The sequence below is a fragment of the Brassica napus genome, chromosome A9 (assembly GCF_020379485.1).
Source record: "Brassica napus cultivar Da-Ae chromosome A9, Da-Ae, whole genome shotgun sequence".
Lineage (NCBI taxonomy): Eukaryota > Viridiplantae > Streptophyta > Magnoliopsida > Brassicales > Brassicaceae > Brassica > Brassica napus.
The window spans coordinates 7949557-7966728 of NC_063442.1; the positions used below are offsets into that span (position 1 = coordinate 7949557).

The 17172-nt window shown below is 34.0% G+C and overlaps 2 protein-coding genes across 3 annotated transcripts; both read right to left on the reverse strand.

The window, feature by feature from the left end:
* Positions 1-854: 854 nt before the first annotated feature.
* Positions 855-10199, reverse strand: LOC106450759 (kinesin-like protein KIN-14J). Of its 2 annotated transcripts, none has more exons than XM_013892508.3 (22): positions 9962-10199; positions 9296-9457; positions 8887-9038; positions 8666-8764; positions 8072-8305; positions 7900-7983; positions 7683-7760; positions 7499-7591; positions 7394-7423; positions 6842-7183; positions 6677-6758; positions 6486-6581; positions 6222-6401; positions 6021-6127; positions 5754-5932; positions 5441-5605; positions 5085-5338; positions 4803-4966; positions 4149-4723; positions 3947-4056; positions 2894-3787; positions 855-1545 (listed from the first exon to the last, which is right to left on the reverse strand). In XM_013892508.3, exons 2-21 carry the CDS (start codon positions 9414-9416, stop codon positions 3726-3728), a joined length of 3207 nt encoding a protein of 1068 aa, XP_013747962.1. In that variant the 5' UTR covers positions 9417-9457; positions 9962-10199; the 3' UTR covers positions 855-1545; positions 2894-3725. The 2 variants fall into 2 exon arrangements, with proteins under 2 accessions (XP_013747962.1, XP_013747970.1); XM_013892516.3 differs by having other exon boundaries at positions 3947-4053; positions 9962-10197.
* LOC106450776 (disease resistance protein RML1A-like) lies at positions 1026-3348 on the reverse strand. The gene is made up of 2 exons (XM_013892538.2): positions 2894-3348; positions 1026-1545 (listed from the first exon to the last, which is right to left on the reverse strand). The coding sequence occupies exons 1-2, from the start codon at positions 3346-3348 to the stop codon at positions 1026-1028; spliced, it is 975 nt and encodes a 324-aa protein (XP_013747992.1).
* Positions 10200-17172: the final 6973 nt, after the last annotated feature.

Genomic DNA, 17172 nt, shown 5'->3' on the forward strand with positions numbered 1-17172 from the left:
ATGAAATACACTATGCGTATACATGGCCTCTCCCTCTGCTATGGGTATTATTTGATATGGAATAAGCAACTTAAACCCAAATATTAATATTTTTGGCTTATTTTATGTTTGCAGGAAACAAAATATATGTGAGAATTTTCATTACAGCCATGGCAACTTGGGTGTTAGTACTTCTTGGTCTATGATCCAGTCAAATGATTATGAAGTTTTATTTATATTTGTATTACACGTTTTATTTATAAGAACCAATATACTTGTTTTCTAAGTTATCTCAGAAAAGTTTTACGTTTGATATGCTTACTAAACAAACAATCCTAATACATCAATATATAAGAATGAATCATCCAAAAACAACTCTGTGTCCTGCTTCAGACAACAAATGTGTCTAACTTCAAGTTTTACTAGCTTAATATGGTTTAAAATAATAACCAACCAGAAGGCTGCTTAACGGAAGCAAAAGCTATTATGACAGGAAAAAAACAGGTAAGAGAGGAGTTAAAATCTGGCACAAGTGATTAACCAAGTCTTATTGTTTGAGAGGTCAAGGACTAGAACCTTGATTTTGCTAATTTATTGCTCTTCAATAAAACATCAAAATAACAGATGCCATTTGCTATGTTTTCTTGGGTTTTAAAAAGCTTACATACAAAAGAAACAAGCTTATCAAATGAAAAACGCTCAGGAATAAGGCACAGATTAAACGCTCCCCTTAGTTTGAGCTCAATCTATTTGCGTGCGTCGCAAGTATTTCAGGAAGCACTGTTTTTGGATATGGCTTTTCAAAACCATTGTTGCTCAAGTCTAGGACTTACCATTCCCACAAATGCTGAAGATGTGACGAAAGCGTAATTTACGTAAGCACTTTTTTTACTGCTGTAAATGCTACAATGAATGTCGATGTTCATAGAAACAGAGGAGAGACGCTCTAACAAGTTCCTACTAAATTAACATGTAATCCAACCTTCAAAACACTTGTCTTTGTTCTTTACAATTCTAAAGCAATCAATAATACATTTTTGAGAGGGTTAACTCTCCTTGGAAATGGTTGGTTTCTCCATGAACTTGGAGACTACCATTCCAATAGCAAAGAAGAGAGGCCAGACTGATATTTTGATGGGACCGTCTCGTCCTCTTTCAGTAAAACTACAATTGATCGTGGACACTATTAACTGACCAGCAACACAGAAAAATAAGATAGCATCTGTGGAACTACCAAAGATTCTGTTGTAGCCACGTGATGGATAGTAGAACCAAGGCATAGGCCACTTGAATCGGAAACGAGCTTTATGGGCTCGGATTTTGTAAGTGAAGTCAAGGGTGGATAGAATAAGAGAGAGAACTGACATCAGTAAGGAGACTTTTGAGAAATAAGGCTTGCGAGTTGAAGAGAGCTGGTCTGCACCCGCTGATGCAATCTCCAGGAGCAAATTGATGACGACAAGGAGGGCCATTCCAGTGGAATACCCGGTTTTCGCCCACATTGTAGCATTTAGTTTATCTGAGACATCTCTAACGATCTTTTCAATCATCTTCGATTCGTTGTCCCTGACAAGTGAGAAAGAAAAATGAAAGTGTGTATCAAAAGATAATGTCTGTTATCGACCAAAAATCTCGAAACTTTAGAACATTTATATTTGGTCCAATCGGAAGAGTTTATATATATCCAGTCAGAAGGATTGTATTGATTAAGGGTTTAGCGTATTTACGATCTGGTGTTTGATACCTTTGGAATGGATAATGGGTCAAGATGCGAACATAGTTACCATATTAAATTTTTTGAATTTCTAACTTCAAATCAATTGATTGTAAATGGACATTATATATTATTTATGTATAAACTTTATTTTACTATAACAGGGACAACTGATATTTTTGTAAAAATAATAAGAAACATAAATTATAATTATAATACCGAAACAAACAAATAAAGAAGAATTGCAGAGTCAAAATGGTTAATTTTTTTTCTTAAATCTTTAAATGCCCCATAGTGCGATGGTTTCATAGCGCTCAGATTCCAAGGATACAACTGCACAAATCTTCTGATACGCGTCACTCTATCAGAAGCCTAACAAATCTAGTTTTGTGATGTACTCTCAGATTCAAAAAAAAAAAAAAAAAAAACATAACTATTCAACATGGGAGAATATTTTGTTGTTTCAAGTTCGTGTGTGTTTTACAATATGGAGACATGTGTTATATATGCTTCTCCAAAGCAATAATAACAATAACGTTATGACATTGATTATCATAATCAATTTGAATTCATGAACATGAAAGTCAAAAAGAGTTTTCTGACATTAATGAAAAATATATGTGATTCTTTTGATTTATAAAGCAATCATTCAAATTGATTTAAATTTGGTCTATAATATTAAACAGTACTAAGATAGACCAAAATTTAAACTCATTCCCAATTTTAGTTGGGTATATATTTTCACTACTATACCATAGTATATTTATATTCATAAGGTTTTATAACATTTTTATTAATTATCCATATATAAACAAAAAGACTCTCACCTCATATTTTTATGTGAGACATATATTAATTTTTAAAATAGTCAAATAGTTGTTTACAAGTTTTTCAAGTCATTGATTTTGTACCAACATTCTTTATTCAAAAGAACTTTGTTTTTGACATATAAATACACTATTTTATAGTGTTTGTCAAAAATTCGGTTATTCAGACGAACGTTTCCGTCCAGAAACTTACCAAGAAATGGTATAAAACCATTTCGTCAAAAATGAGTTTCAACAATTTAAAGTTTCATTGAATTCCCGTTGTGGATATTTATCCTAATAAAACAGAAATGATTTTGTAGATTCATTAATAAACTTTTCCAAATCGGATTTAAGAAATAACCAAAAGAACGAAGCAAGAGAGAACACAAACCAGTTACGGGAGTCTTCCCCGGCAATGTTGCCCACATCAGTCAAAGCTTGACTCCACATTCGCCTCTCCTCCTCTGTTTTACCAGCACATGTTTGCACGAAAATATTACCAAAATCACCGGTCTGGTTCCGAACATGAGAAGGATCAACTCGGTAGAAGATGGTCATCACTATATGCCCCATAGTTTCTCTGCACCTCAAGATCTCTACTAGTTCGTTTAAACACCAGCTAGAAGAAGCATATTTCTGCGACAGCACCACGATGGAGATCCTGGATTCCCTAATCCTTTGTACGAGAGAAGGTAGGACGGGTTCGCCTCTCACGAGATCTTGATTGGTGAACACTGTAATCCCATTTTCGTTTAACTGCCTGCATAAATGGCTCAGAAAAGTCTGGCGCAAGCCTTGTCCGTAGAAACTAGCAAAAAGGTTGTATTTCAAAGAAGAAGAAGCCATGATGAAGAGGTATTCAAAGATGAGACCATTTATGATCGACAGAACCGCGTTCACTATTCACTTGTTGTTGATTACTCTCACTGCTGTGAAAGACCGAAGAAGGTTCTTGGCATTTTCAGTCCTGTAATTTGGCATCTACCGAAAGTAACTTATTCTCTTTCTCAAAAGTCATTAAAGCTTACGTGGACAGCATTAAGTTAACACATGGTGTTTCGTTAAAAGTAGGTTTACATAGAAATAGAAGACATCATCATATCATTTGACCAAAAAAAAAAAAGAAAAGACATCATTATCATATGCTTTAGTTACACAATTAGCTACTAAACACCAACAGCTCAGATTCATCTCAAATCTTCCTCCACCCCTCCTTGGAGTCTTCACCGCCTTCTGTTGAGTGGTTTCATTGAAGTTGAAGTGCTAATCGTCGGTCTTTTGGCACCTGAGGCCAATCAAGAAGAAGAAGGTTAGATTGACAAACTAAAGAAGACATCATATGCATAGTTTACACAAAAGATCATAGGATGTAACTATGCAAAGTGCAAACGATTTGGTTTCTAGGATACAAGTCAAAGAGAGCTTTATGTAATAGAGACATTACTTGTTAAGGCCTTAGAGGAGGAGCTAGTGGCAATTGACAGACGAGAAGGTCTTGTTTGGCCTGGTGGTTTCAAGGTCTGCTTCGGTATCTTCGATGGAATACTAGTTCTGCTTTTAAAACACCAAAACAAAACAAAACAAAGAATCTGTTCATACTAGCATTCACATTGTTCTGTTAAAGCGTGATAGTAGAGGATACTAACTTGTCTTTGGGCACGGTTTTCACTGTTTTCGCTGATTTCTCAGGGGCCAAGTGTGTTTCAGGTTCTTCCGTTATTTCAAGAGGCTTCACGGTTTCAGGGAATAGAGTCAACTCCACTGCACTGCTTATGGAGCCATCAGTTTCTGTTCCCATCGAAAGGCAGCTATCGGAGATATCACTCAATCTATCCTCAGAATCTGCATCCCCAAGGCCTATGAGTTCAATATCATCTTCAATGTCAATTTCTTTTGACCCACCAGCAAACTTAGATAGCTGGTGAAGATCCTTTCTAAGTTTGAGTTCGTCTGATGAACGCGGTGAGCCAGAATCAGAATGCTTGCTACTATATTCTGAGCAGTTGTCAACATCTGATGTTGATCTTCCATATAAACCAGAGGGCTTTCCTCGTAGACCATTTTGTGATGGTCCTATAGAATGTCTTCTAGGTGATGAAGGCCCCAACAATCTTAGATTGCTTAAACCACGTTTCGGCACCGTTGCATTGTTTTCTTTTAGCTTATGAACATTTTGAAGCTCTTCATCTTTCTTGGCAATTACATCCTTCAAGCTTGATACCTGTCATATATACATATACCTTCTGTTATATTTACAGTCAATGGGCAAAGAAAAAAGTATTGACAAGGAAAATAAGCACCTGTTCCATGAGTTTTCTAACATCTCGTCCCTCTTTATTACTTTTAGCTGCACCTAATTCCACACCAGAAACTCTTTCGGCGAACTTCAAAGTGCTAACGGTCTCAGCATAAGAGTCTCCATCAGGATTGACTTGAACAAACATAAGAGTCTTCGCCTGTCCTCCTACAAAATAGTTAAGACAGAGAGTTAAGTGTACCAACAACATCAAAAACGGATATATAAATGCAATACGTGTAGCCAAAATCTTAAACGTTTACTTTAACTAGGGTTAAGAAAGTACCCAAAGAACTTTGAAGGACTTGCGTCAATTTACTGTTTCTGTACGGCACATGGGGGTTCTTATGCGCTAGAGCAAATATGACATCTCCAAGGGCTGACAGTGATTTATTTATATGCTGAGCCTCCTTGAGCCTGTCTCCAGTTACCTCAGATCGATCAACCCTCTCACTTCCAGCAAGATCGACCAAGTGCAAACTACCACGCAACACAGAATCGGTTTCCACGTCGACACCACGTACATGAACGGAAAGAACGCTGTAGAGAATGGGCAACAGTGTCTTTGCTTTAATAATCCTTGTGAAACTATGCTTACATAATACCAGAAGATAGACAAGTTGAGGGAAAATGTTTACAAACCAGTGTGATCTACTACTCCTTTCATTGAGAGCTGTGGCACCAACGGTTCTGTTCATGAGCCCAATATTCATCAGCTCAAGCACATCTTCAGTTGATCTCACGGAATGCATGCTTGCATCTGGGACAGCTAGCCCATTTGGTAAGGCAGTATTCCAAACCCCTAACGTACGCAAGTTAAGGAAATTTTATATCGAACTCAACATATGCAAACATATACATAAATATCTATGTATACATGAATGTACATATTCTAAGTAAAATCTAGCCATAATATTAGCCTAGAGAGCCATAATATTAGCCTAGAGAAGGATATCTTCGATTGGAACCACCATCAGAAAGTATGTCACGAACTTGCTCATTGTATATCTCAACCATTTGAACACCAACTTCATACACAACGGTGTTTTGTCTAATCTGAGTTAATTGAAACAAGTCATTCAGAGCTCTGTAATTGACACCCCAGTCCTCTTTTGAAGTGATGCTTGGCCCACTCTGAGTCATCAAAATGGAAATATGTGAGTTAGAGAGTAATAATGCTTGGCTGAAACATAAAAAGAGCAAAATCAAGCAAGGTGTTCACCATTGTATAAGTTTTTCCAGAGCCCGTCTGACCATACGCAAATATACACACATTATAACCATCAAGGATAGAACGAATTAATGGTCGAGTATCTAGGAAAACCTCCTCTGCATTAAAAAAAAATAGATTTAGGAAATATCAATATGTACGTAAAGTCCTTAAGAAGCTAATCTATATACATAAGAGGAAAGATGTTCAAACCTTGCGTTGATGCTTGACCGAAAACTTTATTGAACTTAAACAATCGATGGGTGTCTTTCCCTTGCTTAAACGGATTTGCAACCACCAATTCACCGTTCTCACCAATGTACTCTATAGAAGTTTGTTTACTGTTTTGCCCTGGAAGGAATGGTCGTATCCGGCAATAGACTCTGATATTTCCTGGAAAACAAATGCAAGAGAAGAACAAAGTCATATCTTGAATGGTCGAATGCAAACAAAGTACATTGACCCAAAGTGTTTTACCTTTCAATTCCTGCACTTCATTGTACAGTCTTCGGTTTTCTTCAAGGACCACATGGTAATTTTTTGCTGCATCAGCCACTCCTTTGAGCTTTAAACCTAGGAAAAGGATATTATAAATATGAAGCCATATACTCCAGTATAGAAAAATGACCAAGTAACCATACACAATTGGTGAGAGAAATGAATCTTACCATAGTAATTCAGGTCCTCAAAGTATTTCTTCTGCGTCCTTAAGACTTCTTGCTTTATAGACACTGAAGTAGCATTCAGAGCCTGCAAATTTCACAAAAAACTAAGTCATTTAAAGAAACTACAAAGGTATTTATTGTTTAGAATACTATATTTTAGAGCCAAACCTGCAGAGCCCCAAACTGGTTGTCTATGAAGCTTTGGTAGGTGCACTCTTTTTTCTCCCATTTTTGAGATTTAGATAGGTACAACTTCTCGAGTTCTTTGACCTTCCTAGTTGATTGGGCGACTTGTAACTCTGCATCCTTTAATTTACTCTCCAACTCAACTTTACTATTTTGTGCTTGTGCTTCTAACTCCAAGCACTGGTTTGCATGCGTCTCTTTCACCACCTTGAGTTCTTGCTTCAGCTTACGAATCTCAGCATCACTGAGCTCTTTTTCCTTTTTCAGACGCACCACATCTTTTTCTTCCGACCTTTCTCTTTCTTCTATTCTGTTTTTTTCAAGCTAAAGAACACAACAAACCCATATATTGAGAATACTCGAGCTGAAATTTAATACACAAGCGGAATGAAAATCTATGCATACACAATGACTTATGATACGATATCAATATCTAGGATTGGGCTTAAACGTCACTTTCCACAATGTTCCAGATGCAAGAATAAAGGTTAAGTATGTATTAAGGAGACGATACATATTGAATCAATAACATACCTTTGTACGCTCCATACAGTTCGTAACAATCTACAACAAAGAAAATAATAGAAAGACCAATCAATAAGCGAAACAGATATAAACTGAAACCAGAGACAATAGTACCTCGTTTTCCTGAGTTGCCCCAGCTGCCAAGGTTTCTAAGACCTTTATTCTTGACCTGTATTTATCTTCACGTACCCTGAAGAGTATATTTTGCTGCACATTTCATAAACATGTTTCATTACTTGGTCAGAAGGATTATTTTTATACTGGCAATACAAAGGAGAAAAGTATTATGTAATCTTACATTTTTCAGGTTATCAGCTTGATTTGAGATCCTCTGTTCTATCACTTGCACAAGTGCGCTCAGGAGTGATGCCATAGCCTGAACAACACACCGGAAACGGGAGAAACATGTGGAGCATAAGAAGAAATGTTCCAAGGACTAAGGAATCAAATTTTAGGCAAACCAAATTAAAAGTATCAAGAGAAGGAAGGCATCAGTAGCTCAATCTTTGTCTTACGTGAGACACATGTCCATTCATCTTCTTGACGCTCTCATCTAGAAGCTTATCCAGCATGTCAAACAGTGTCCGAGTAGGAGCATTCTACAAAGACAAAGGAAACACCATTTGAATCAGATAAAAGCTTAACGGTTGGACACAGTCTAACTAAAAATAAGTTAGAATAATTTACTCGTAAACTGTTAGATTTCAGTAATTCTGAAATTTTAGCATCCGATACATCAATCTCAAATCCTTCCTTCGACTGGAATCCATCAGTAAAGTTGCGGTCATCTCCTCTTGAATCCGAATGGTCTTCTGGCAAGCTCCACCTCCTCCTTGCACATAGTGAGTTTTTATCATTACCACCATCGGAGAAACTTGCTTTAAGCGCCTTAAGGGACTGAAAAACTGGCACCATATCCCCCTGCATTTTTACTTTTTATTAGGAGGCATAACTCCATAAAGATACACGAGAGACTGCAGAGAGAAGAAAATATATGGCGGCAAAACTCATGCAATCTTATCAAGAATAGCAAAATCAGACAATAGCCATGATGAGAACAGTGTTGCAGCCGGATGATGTCAGAAAAAAGGCTTGTTTTAACTTTTAACAAAAATTAAATACCCTGAATTGGTTCGATTTTTTAAAAGCCAAGGTGGGTAAACTCACAATCTCTTTACCTATGTAATGATATAATACTATATAAACCAACCACATTTCCCTATTTTAGAAATCAAAAATTTCTACAGAAACGAAAAGTTATATCCATAGAAGATAACAAACCTGTTCTATGTCTGAAACCTCGAACCTGGGCAGGGCCATTTCATCCATAGCAGTCAGAAACCGCTCAATTTTTACATAAGCAGGCTCAAAGCTGCCTCCCTATAGAATAGCCAGAGAGTGTGAGTTTAGCAGCAAATGAGAAAGAGAGAAAAAAACACAGAAGCTTAGCACCAAAAAGATATATAAGCTAAATGGTGAACAAAATTAAAATTCATAAGTACCATTTTCATTGAACCAGGACTAAGCTGATTCAAAAGGTTACACAAGACAGTTCCATCCCTCAAGCATGCTCTCACTTCGTCCTCTGAAGCTTCCGATGGTAAATTCAAATAAGGAAGTGTCTGATTTAACCATTCCACCAAATTCTGATGACCTGAGAGCAAAGTTAAGAAGAAATAGACAAGAAGGGTGAGAAGAGAAGCCATCGTCCATTTATGTTTACACCTACACCTACAATGAGCTTAAAGATTCATTTCTACCATGACCCTATTGGAATATGACAAGCCCTACCAAGCCAGAGAAATCGACTCATCCAAGATTATTATATTAAACTTGGCCATTTTTCTTCTAATCACTTGAATAATCCTGTCATACTCAAGTTCTGAGAGATAATTGAGTAGATGACGTTACCTTTCTTAGTATCATCGAAGCTTGAACGAGTTTCTGAGCCGTCGAAACTGAGAAAACTAGTAGCATCGGAGGGAGCATAGATACCACTCATATTGGCGTCTTGTTCGAGATTAATGTTCATTCCAACTCAGAGAGTTCCCATGATTGTAGTAGAGAGGAGGCCTTAAAGCAACAAAGAAAGTTTGTCAACAACATCAACTTACTAATTCGTGGTAAATATAGAAAAAAAAGGGGCTTGCTTCATCAATCTAACCTTCTAACATAATCTCTCACAACCTAAACCCTCCTATGATACAGCTAAGACCTAACAGGTTTAAAGCTTTCAAATTCACATAAGACTACTTCTCCTATGTGAGGGCTAAAAAAACCGTTTAAGATTATAAGCAATGATGAAGTTTCTCCCTCGTATTTTTATTTTGGTAATCAAAAAGGTGGTTTCACTTCTTTGACGGGAACTCAATCATTGTAAATTGTCCCTCAAATTGAGCTCAGGCAGCCGTAATTACAGCCGCAACCCTTTTACCACCGGACCAACTAGACGTTGGTTCTTTCCAGTATTTTAACCACAATGCCGACCAAATCAATTACGCAGATCCAGTCAATTACGCATTTGCACCTTTGTAACAGAGACGTAGCCAAGGAAAAATAAAAAGAAAGGGTAAGTACCTGAGAAGATAATAGATAAACCTCTCGAGGGGTCGAAGCAATGCAAAAAATGGCGACTGGTCCTGAAGGAAATGCTCAGATGTCACGGCGAGCAACGGAGAAGGATGTTTGAATCCCCTCGCCGGATGAGAAATTCGAAATTTCCAGTCGCACGATTTTGCTCACTCTTTTCCTCCTTTCTTTTCTCTCTTCTTTTTTTAGATTCCGACAAAAAACAAATCCTAATTACGGTTCCAACTTCGAAAATAGAGAAAAAAATGTTTTTTTTCCTGTAATTCTTTTTACAAAAATAATAATAATTACAGTATTTATTTATGTTTGATTTTGCTTTACGTTTTGTATGTTTTTGGTGGGCCCTACCCTCGCTACAGAAAGGCTCTTCCCGCTTTTTCTCATCCAAACTTTTTATATAAATTCGTCGGATATATTTACATTAATATTCATATTGATCACGCGGCCCAATTAAGCCCACGTAAAGCCCTAAACTAACTGAAATCGTATGTCCTTCAACTTGTTCACATCCTACCAAAATTATATTATCTTACTGATCCCCTATATATTAAAGGAGAAGCATTACAACATATTTTGTAGCCACATGTCTTCACCACAATCATTCTTAGAATCTTTAGAAAAATATGTTGGTCCATAGAAATATATAATAAGCTTTTTATTAAACTAACCATAAATTAATCATAAATGTTCTTCATTGTTTCCTTAAATAAAAATCACGGAATTACCTAATGTGGCTAAAGTATATATATGACAATTAATGATTTTGAATAATAAAGATTTGATAAAATTTAGTCTATTTTCTATCATTTTTAAAAATTTTAACTTATTAAAATAAATTAAACAACCACATTAACTATATAATAAAAATTTAGATTTTTTCGTATATGTTATATTTTGAATTTTAAAAAACGAATACAAATGGCTAAAGTTGTTAAAAAAATCACATTAAAATTTTTGTGATCCATGGTTTAAAATTTATGTTATAACAAGATACAAATGATTACAAAATTACATAAATAGGAAATCTCATATAATAAATATTATATATATGTATATTAATATTTTTCAAAAATAAATTATATACCATATAAAATACATATTTGTTTTAATTTCGAATTTGTTTTGAATTCTTTTGATAAACATTTTGAACAATTATTGACAACTTAAAATTAAGATTTTAAATTTTGCATGGATTGTTTTTAAAATTATGAACTACTAAAACTATTAAACATCCCACAATTTTTTTAATTATTATCATTGATTAAAAATATTTGTTATAAAGTAATACAAGTGATCAAAAATAATATGAGTATAAAATATTTTTTAACAGATGTCAATGTTAAAAATGTACTATATATCTTAATATCATTTAAAATTAATTTTATATCATATAAAATATAAAAAAATGTTTGTCTGGATTAATAAAATTTATTTAAGTATTTGTACCAATTTAATTATATATATGTAATAGTTACTAAATTTTTAATTATTAATGCATATTTATTATTTCATAATATGTAAAAAATAGATAATACTTAAAAATAATTTATATATAATATTCATCCCGCGCAAGGCGCGGGTCTTAATCTAGTATTTATGTTATATACTTTGTCTTCGAGTTGTGCAGGAAAAATCAATATGCAAAAATGATCCGTGAAAATGGGATCCATCCCACACATGTAACTTATGAAACGCATATTTAGACGTCAAGGTAGTAAACCAGAAGTTATGTACTCAACTCATGTGCAATATGCAAAATATGCTGAGCAAAATGAGAATGAGCAGTTGGATAAGTCTGTTCCAGAAACCCAAGATAATGATGGAGACGATTCAAATATTATTCATACAACTGACGTGCATCACCACTCACAAACCATTTCACTAGAATCTCCTCCAAGGTCATCTATTGTTCCAAAGCGGTCAAACACGTGTTGCTCGATACAAAAGTAGTCGAGGGAGAGACGTATCACTGAGCCGCGAGAAGAACATCCCAGGATGCGGTTGGATACTGGGGTTGACATGGACTGACAAGCTTGAGCATAATGGGCATATGTGATATAAACATGATTTTTATGTATGCATGGCTAGGTGCATTTGGGTCTACGCATGATTCATTAGTGTTGCAGTATGTAATAGATGGAGACCCAATATTCCTTAAACCTCCTATAGGTAAATATTATCTTGTTGATTTTGAATATGCCAATAAACGAGGATTTCTAGCCCCAAACAGAGGAAGCACTAGAGAAAATATCAGATACCATCTTTTGGAATTTGATGATGGTCCACCTAGGAACAAAAAAAGAATTGCCCAACAAATGGTATGTATCACTTCTCTCAGTCATTGAAAGAACATTTGGAATTTAAAAAAATAAATGGAGAATCCTTGACAATTTGCCTCGCTACAACATCAAGAACCAAAATAAGATTGTGCATGCTACAATGGTTCTTCACAATTTTATCAGGCTTCACAAAATTCCAGATGCTGATTTTGAAGATAGATATAAGTATAACAGTGGTCAAGAGGAATAAAGACTACGAGTTGAAGAAGAAGAAGAAATAACAATTGATGGTCAATACATGAACAACATATAATATGATATTGCAAACATGATTTGGAATGAACATTTATATTTTTTTTTGCTATAATTGGATTTTTAATTTAAAGTTCATGTTATTATTATTATTATTTCATTTAATTTAACTTGTTATTGATATTAGAAATTTAGAATAAATAGTATTAGTAGTTATTATAATACTTAGAAAATAATGTATACTGAAAATTATTTTTCAAACTTTTCCATATTTAAATAATTTCTATTTTTATTTATTTTAAAATAGCTCAATGGTTTATTTGTTCTTAATAAAAAAAATTTATTTATATGTTTATATATTCAATTCTTTTATTCATAATTCATACTGCAACTTATATATCAAAAATGTTATCAGCCATAAGTTTTAATAAAATAGTAACTTTTATTTTTACTGCAAACTTACCATGTAAACTTACAAATTTTACCACATATTTTTTACTGCAAGGTACATCAAGTTACGAATCATACTGTAATTCAACTCTAATAATACATGTCACGAGTCGGAGCCCTAATCTTACATTTGTCTACTAGGATAAATTTTGTAGTTTGTATGATCATTTTGTTATATGATTTAAGAGGAAATGTAATAACTAGTTATAAAAATTGGGTAACCAGCTCTAGAGTTGCTGAAAATTTGAATTATGAATCTGAATAGCTTCGATCGAACCAGAGAGGCGTGAGTTACGAACTGGGCTTAACCGTACTTCGTTAGTAACTGAATTGTATATTTAAAATACCATGTAGTTAAACATCTAATGCCACCATTATACTTGATGGGGACATTGGAAGTAAAGAACGAGGTCCTGAGTTTGTCCTAAATGATACTATTAAACAAAAACTATTAACGACCTTCATATTTTTAAAATCCTGTCAAACTTAGGTAGCAAAAACATATTGTGGTGTTCTTTTTCTTCTTGTAACAAAACATTAAATTGTGGTTTAGTTCATAAAGTTGTGAGAAATGGTAGGCTTTTGACTCCAAGCTAATGGCATTAGGGAGTGACACATGTTCAAAATGACTTTTTAATATAGTCGTTAAGCTTTTTCGTCAATGATTTACAATTTTATTCAAATCCGGGCCTAATCATAAACGCAGGTCAAAGGAGAACGAAATATCATTTGATCCGATTGGAGCTTATAGTCTTATAAAACCAAAACTTGGACTGACCTGACTGGTACTTTACAAGTTTTAATGTATGGTTTACGTACGTATTTTATGTAAATGGCCATGTGCATACTTCTATTTTTCCATGTTCATGCGTGGCGCCACTATCATCATCCATAGATCGTGCAAAAGAGTGGTGGAGTAGAATAATTTCTTAATAAAATTATAACTTTTAATTACACCATATCATATCCATCAAATCATGAAATTCAGAATTTTTGGAACCATGCACGTGGACAGTAGTTTAGCGGAAATCAATTAGTCAAAAAATGAAAGCTTCAATTTTCTTATGAAGAAAAACAGAAACTTTTGATGAAACTAATTTTACAAAATACTCCATCAGTTTCAGTTTCGTAAAAATAGATTTTATAGCTTTTTCGCACGTATTAAAAAAACACATTAAATCACTATAATAAATAAATTGTTTTTTGTAATTTTCAATATCTTTTAAACAATAGTAATTCAATAAAAAATTTATAATTTTTACATAGAAAACACAAAATATATTTTTTTGTGAAATAATTTTTTTCTAAAACATTTATCTTTTCGAAACGGAGAGAGTATATAATAATATTTGTAACTACAACTTTTACTGATTGTTGTCAATGACTGTTTCGAGTGTAGAGCACCATATTTGTAGCAATATTATGCATATATATATTTATGTATATGCTCATTCAAATGGTAAAATGTCTTTGCGTGCATAAGCAAAAATAAAATGAAACAACACAAGAATACGTGGATTATGCATAATACTTACTTGAAAGGTACCTTTGACTATGAAATTAATTTTGTAGACTCCTTCAAACTAATCTAGGTCACTTCGATCACTTGATATATTCCATTAGTACTAAGTAAACCGAATACAGGTGTGGTAACACTATTACAAGCTAAGCTTAATTGGTTAAAGTAATTAAGTTTTATATTGGCTGGTTTAATGATTTATGATAGAATCATAGAGAGTGGCTGGTGCTGACAATGTTATTAATGCTAAATTAATATACTGGACCACAAAAAAATGGACTGTTCGATAATCAACTGAAGACTCTGTTCCACTCAATAAATGCGAGCATCTCTTTCATTCTAAAATATGTTTTTCTAAAATATGTTTTATTTATCTTCACATATTTTTTACATCCAATGTTCGAGTATTCATTTTATCTTCACATATGTCTGCGCCTTATATTTATAACGCAAAAAATCGATCTCTTCACTTGTTATAGTTAAAGTGTAACAAATCTTTTACATATGTAACTGTCTAGGAAGTAGGAATTGGTATATTTATAATTATTTATAGTCAAATCCTCTATCACAGAAGTCAAAATGATCTTTTTTGGAGCGGAGATTATAGGCTATAGTCATGTTTGCGTGTGCTCACGATGACCACAATGTACGAATAACACTGATGGCATATTCATACAAAACTACGAATAATCAGTTATTAGGAAATTACTGAAAACATAAGTAAGAACATATCAACCATCGTTATTATTTTTACATCTAAATAAGTGATATCATGCGCTTAAATGTGACTGACAAGTACGGCATTAATTAGTCCGACAACCTCTAACAGATTATATATATGATTATCAGTATGTTAATTCAAATACATTAAATGAGAAGAAAAAAAGTTGTACGTGTAATCATACAAGAAAAAAATAAAACAAACAAAGCTTACTCCTCTTTCAAGGCTCAGACACGACAAGTAGTCCTAGTTAGGGGTGATTATTTTGGGAGTTGCGAAGATTTTATTAAAAACATACTATAGCTTACGGTAATAAATAGCTCTTGATTTCTTCCGGTGTTTTAAATAGCTCATTTAAATACTACATTTTTGTCAAATCTCATACATATACAATCACTTAACGTTGTTTGATTATCTTTTTGACTCGGTTCCGAATGGTGACCGCAGATTGAGCGGTGCGAGACAAGCAATTTAATTGCGATTCGGTTCTAACAGTTATAAAAATGTATAGATACAAGATATATATAAAAAAATTTATTACTGTTAACTGCGGGACGGGACAGAAATTGGTTACCATTCAATATATATAACCTTATTGTCTGACTTGCATGGAACAGAATCACAAATAACTAAAAATTCTGCTTTTCTGAGCAAGTAAATTCGACCTGTTAACATTCGAAATCAATGCAGAAACTATTACAAGAACATAAACAAGTTATGAAATGCAAGCTTGTTTGTCTGTTTCCCGGGAGATCCTCGAGGCATAACCTTAAATTTCGTGTTCTTCGTCGTGTGTAGCCATTAGAATCAGTTATATTTTAAGAAAAAAACTACCAGCATTTATATTTTCTTGTGTATATAGTGGACTTTTTTTTATAAAAGGCTTTGTATATATTGGACTCATAACAATTAACCGTTGTTGGCTTGGTTGGATTTTATTATATGAATGTTTTATTTATGAATTATGATACTAATTAGATTGGTCAATTGTCCTTTATATATTATTTTAAATCTGATTATATTTTGATATAGGTTTTTAATACGTTTTTTAAATTATGGTTTTTGTACTACTTTGAACTAAATTATATTCTATAACACATAATATATCGTATTTGAACCACTTACAGATCGTGGTCAATAAAACCACAATCGATCACTAATAAATTAAGATCAAATCTAACTCGCGTATTCCATGTTAAAGTCAAAAAGACGATCACACCTGTTTTGATTTAAGTTAAGTTTCATCCATAAACCAATAATGGGTAAGCATGTGTGTTGATTAATATAGATAGTGTAAGTTTCCTTCTACTTAATTTAGAATTTATAACTTCCACTCAAAATTATAGTACAAAGAGAAAGAACGACTTAATTTTCTTTTGACAAATAAAATACAAAAAGAGAGTGATGCTAGGAACACAATATTCAACCGAAGGGTAAGTACCCACTTTTTTGTTTCTTTATCTTGTCGTCTGGAAGATTATTGTAGCGTTCCAATTGCAACCGTCCACGGCTAATGGGTCATCTACGTCCGCTCTTTCGGTCCGTAGATTCCATTATGTTTCAACAGTCAGTGCACTAATTTTTCAAGGTTCGAAATCATTGTTTACTGACCATGTAATCACTACATGATTTTTTTTCGTGCTTTGACCTCACTCGCACAATATCGCAAATCACTTCCCAATAGGTCAGCAATCCTTTCACTACTCCAGTCCAAACACGCTTAACTCTGGAGATATAAATGGATGTGTGACGGAAAAGGTAAATCAACTTTGGTGACATAAGTAGTCAAACCAATCATCTTAAGTCTTTCCATGTATCACAATTCGGAATGTTACAATTCATCTCCTCTCAAAGAACGCAATGTCATCGTTGCGCCCCACGACAAGTCTCAAGACGCCTCTCGTATCAGAATCGAGATGGCTAACCAGCTCTGATACCACTTGTAGCACCCCGACCGTCCACGGTTAATGGGCCATCC

Coding starts and splice junctions, on each gene's coding strand:
- LOC106450759 (XM_013892508.3), bottom strand. CDS start 9,416: ATGAACATTAATCTCGAACAAGACGCCAATATGAGTGGTATCTATGCT. Junction 7,424..7,498: donor GGGCAACTCAGGAAAACGAG/GTACTATTGTCT, acceptor TCTTTGTTGTAG/ATTGTTACGAACTGTATGGA. Junction 4,724..4,802: donor TTAGAAAACTCATGGAACAG/GTGCTTATTTTC, acceptor TATATATGACAG/GTATCAAGCTTGAAGGATGT.
- LOC106450776 (XM_013892538.2), bottom strand. CDS start 3,348: ATGGCTTCTTCTTCTTTGAAATACAACCTTTTTGCTAGTTTCTACGGA. Junction 1,546..2,893: donor GGGGAAGACTCCCGTAACTG/GTTTGTGTTCTC, acceptor CTCACTTGTCAG/GGACAACGAATCGAAGATGA.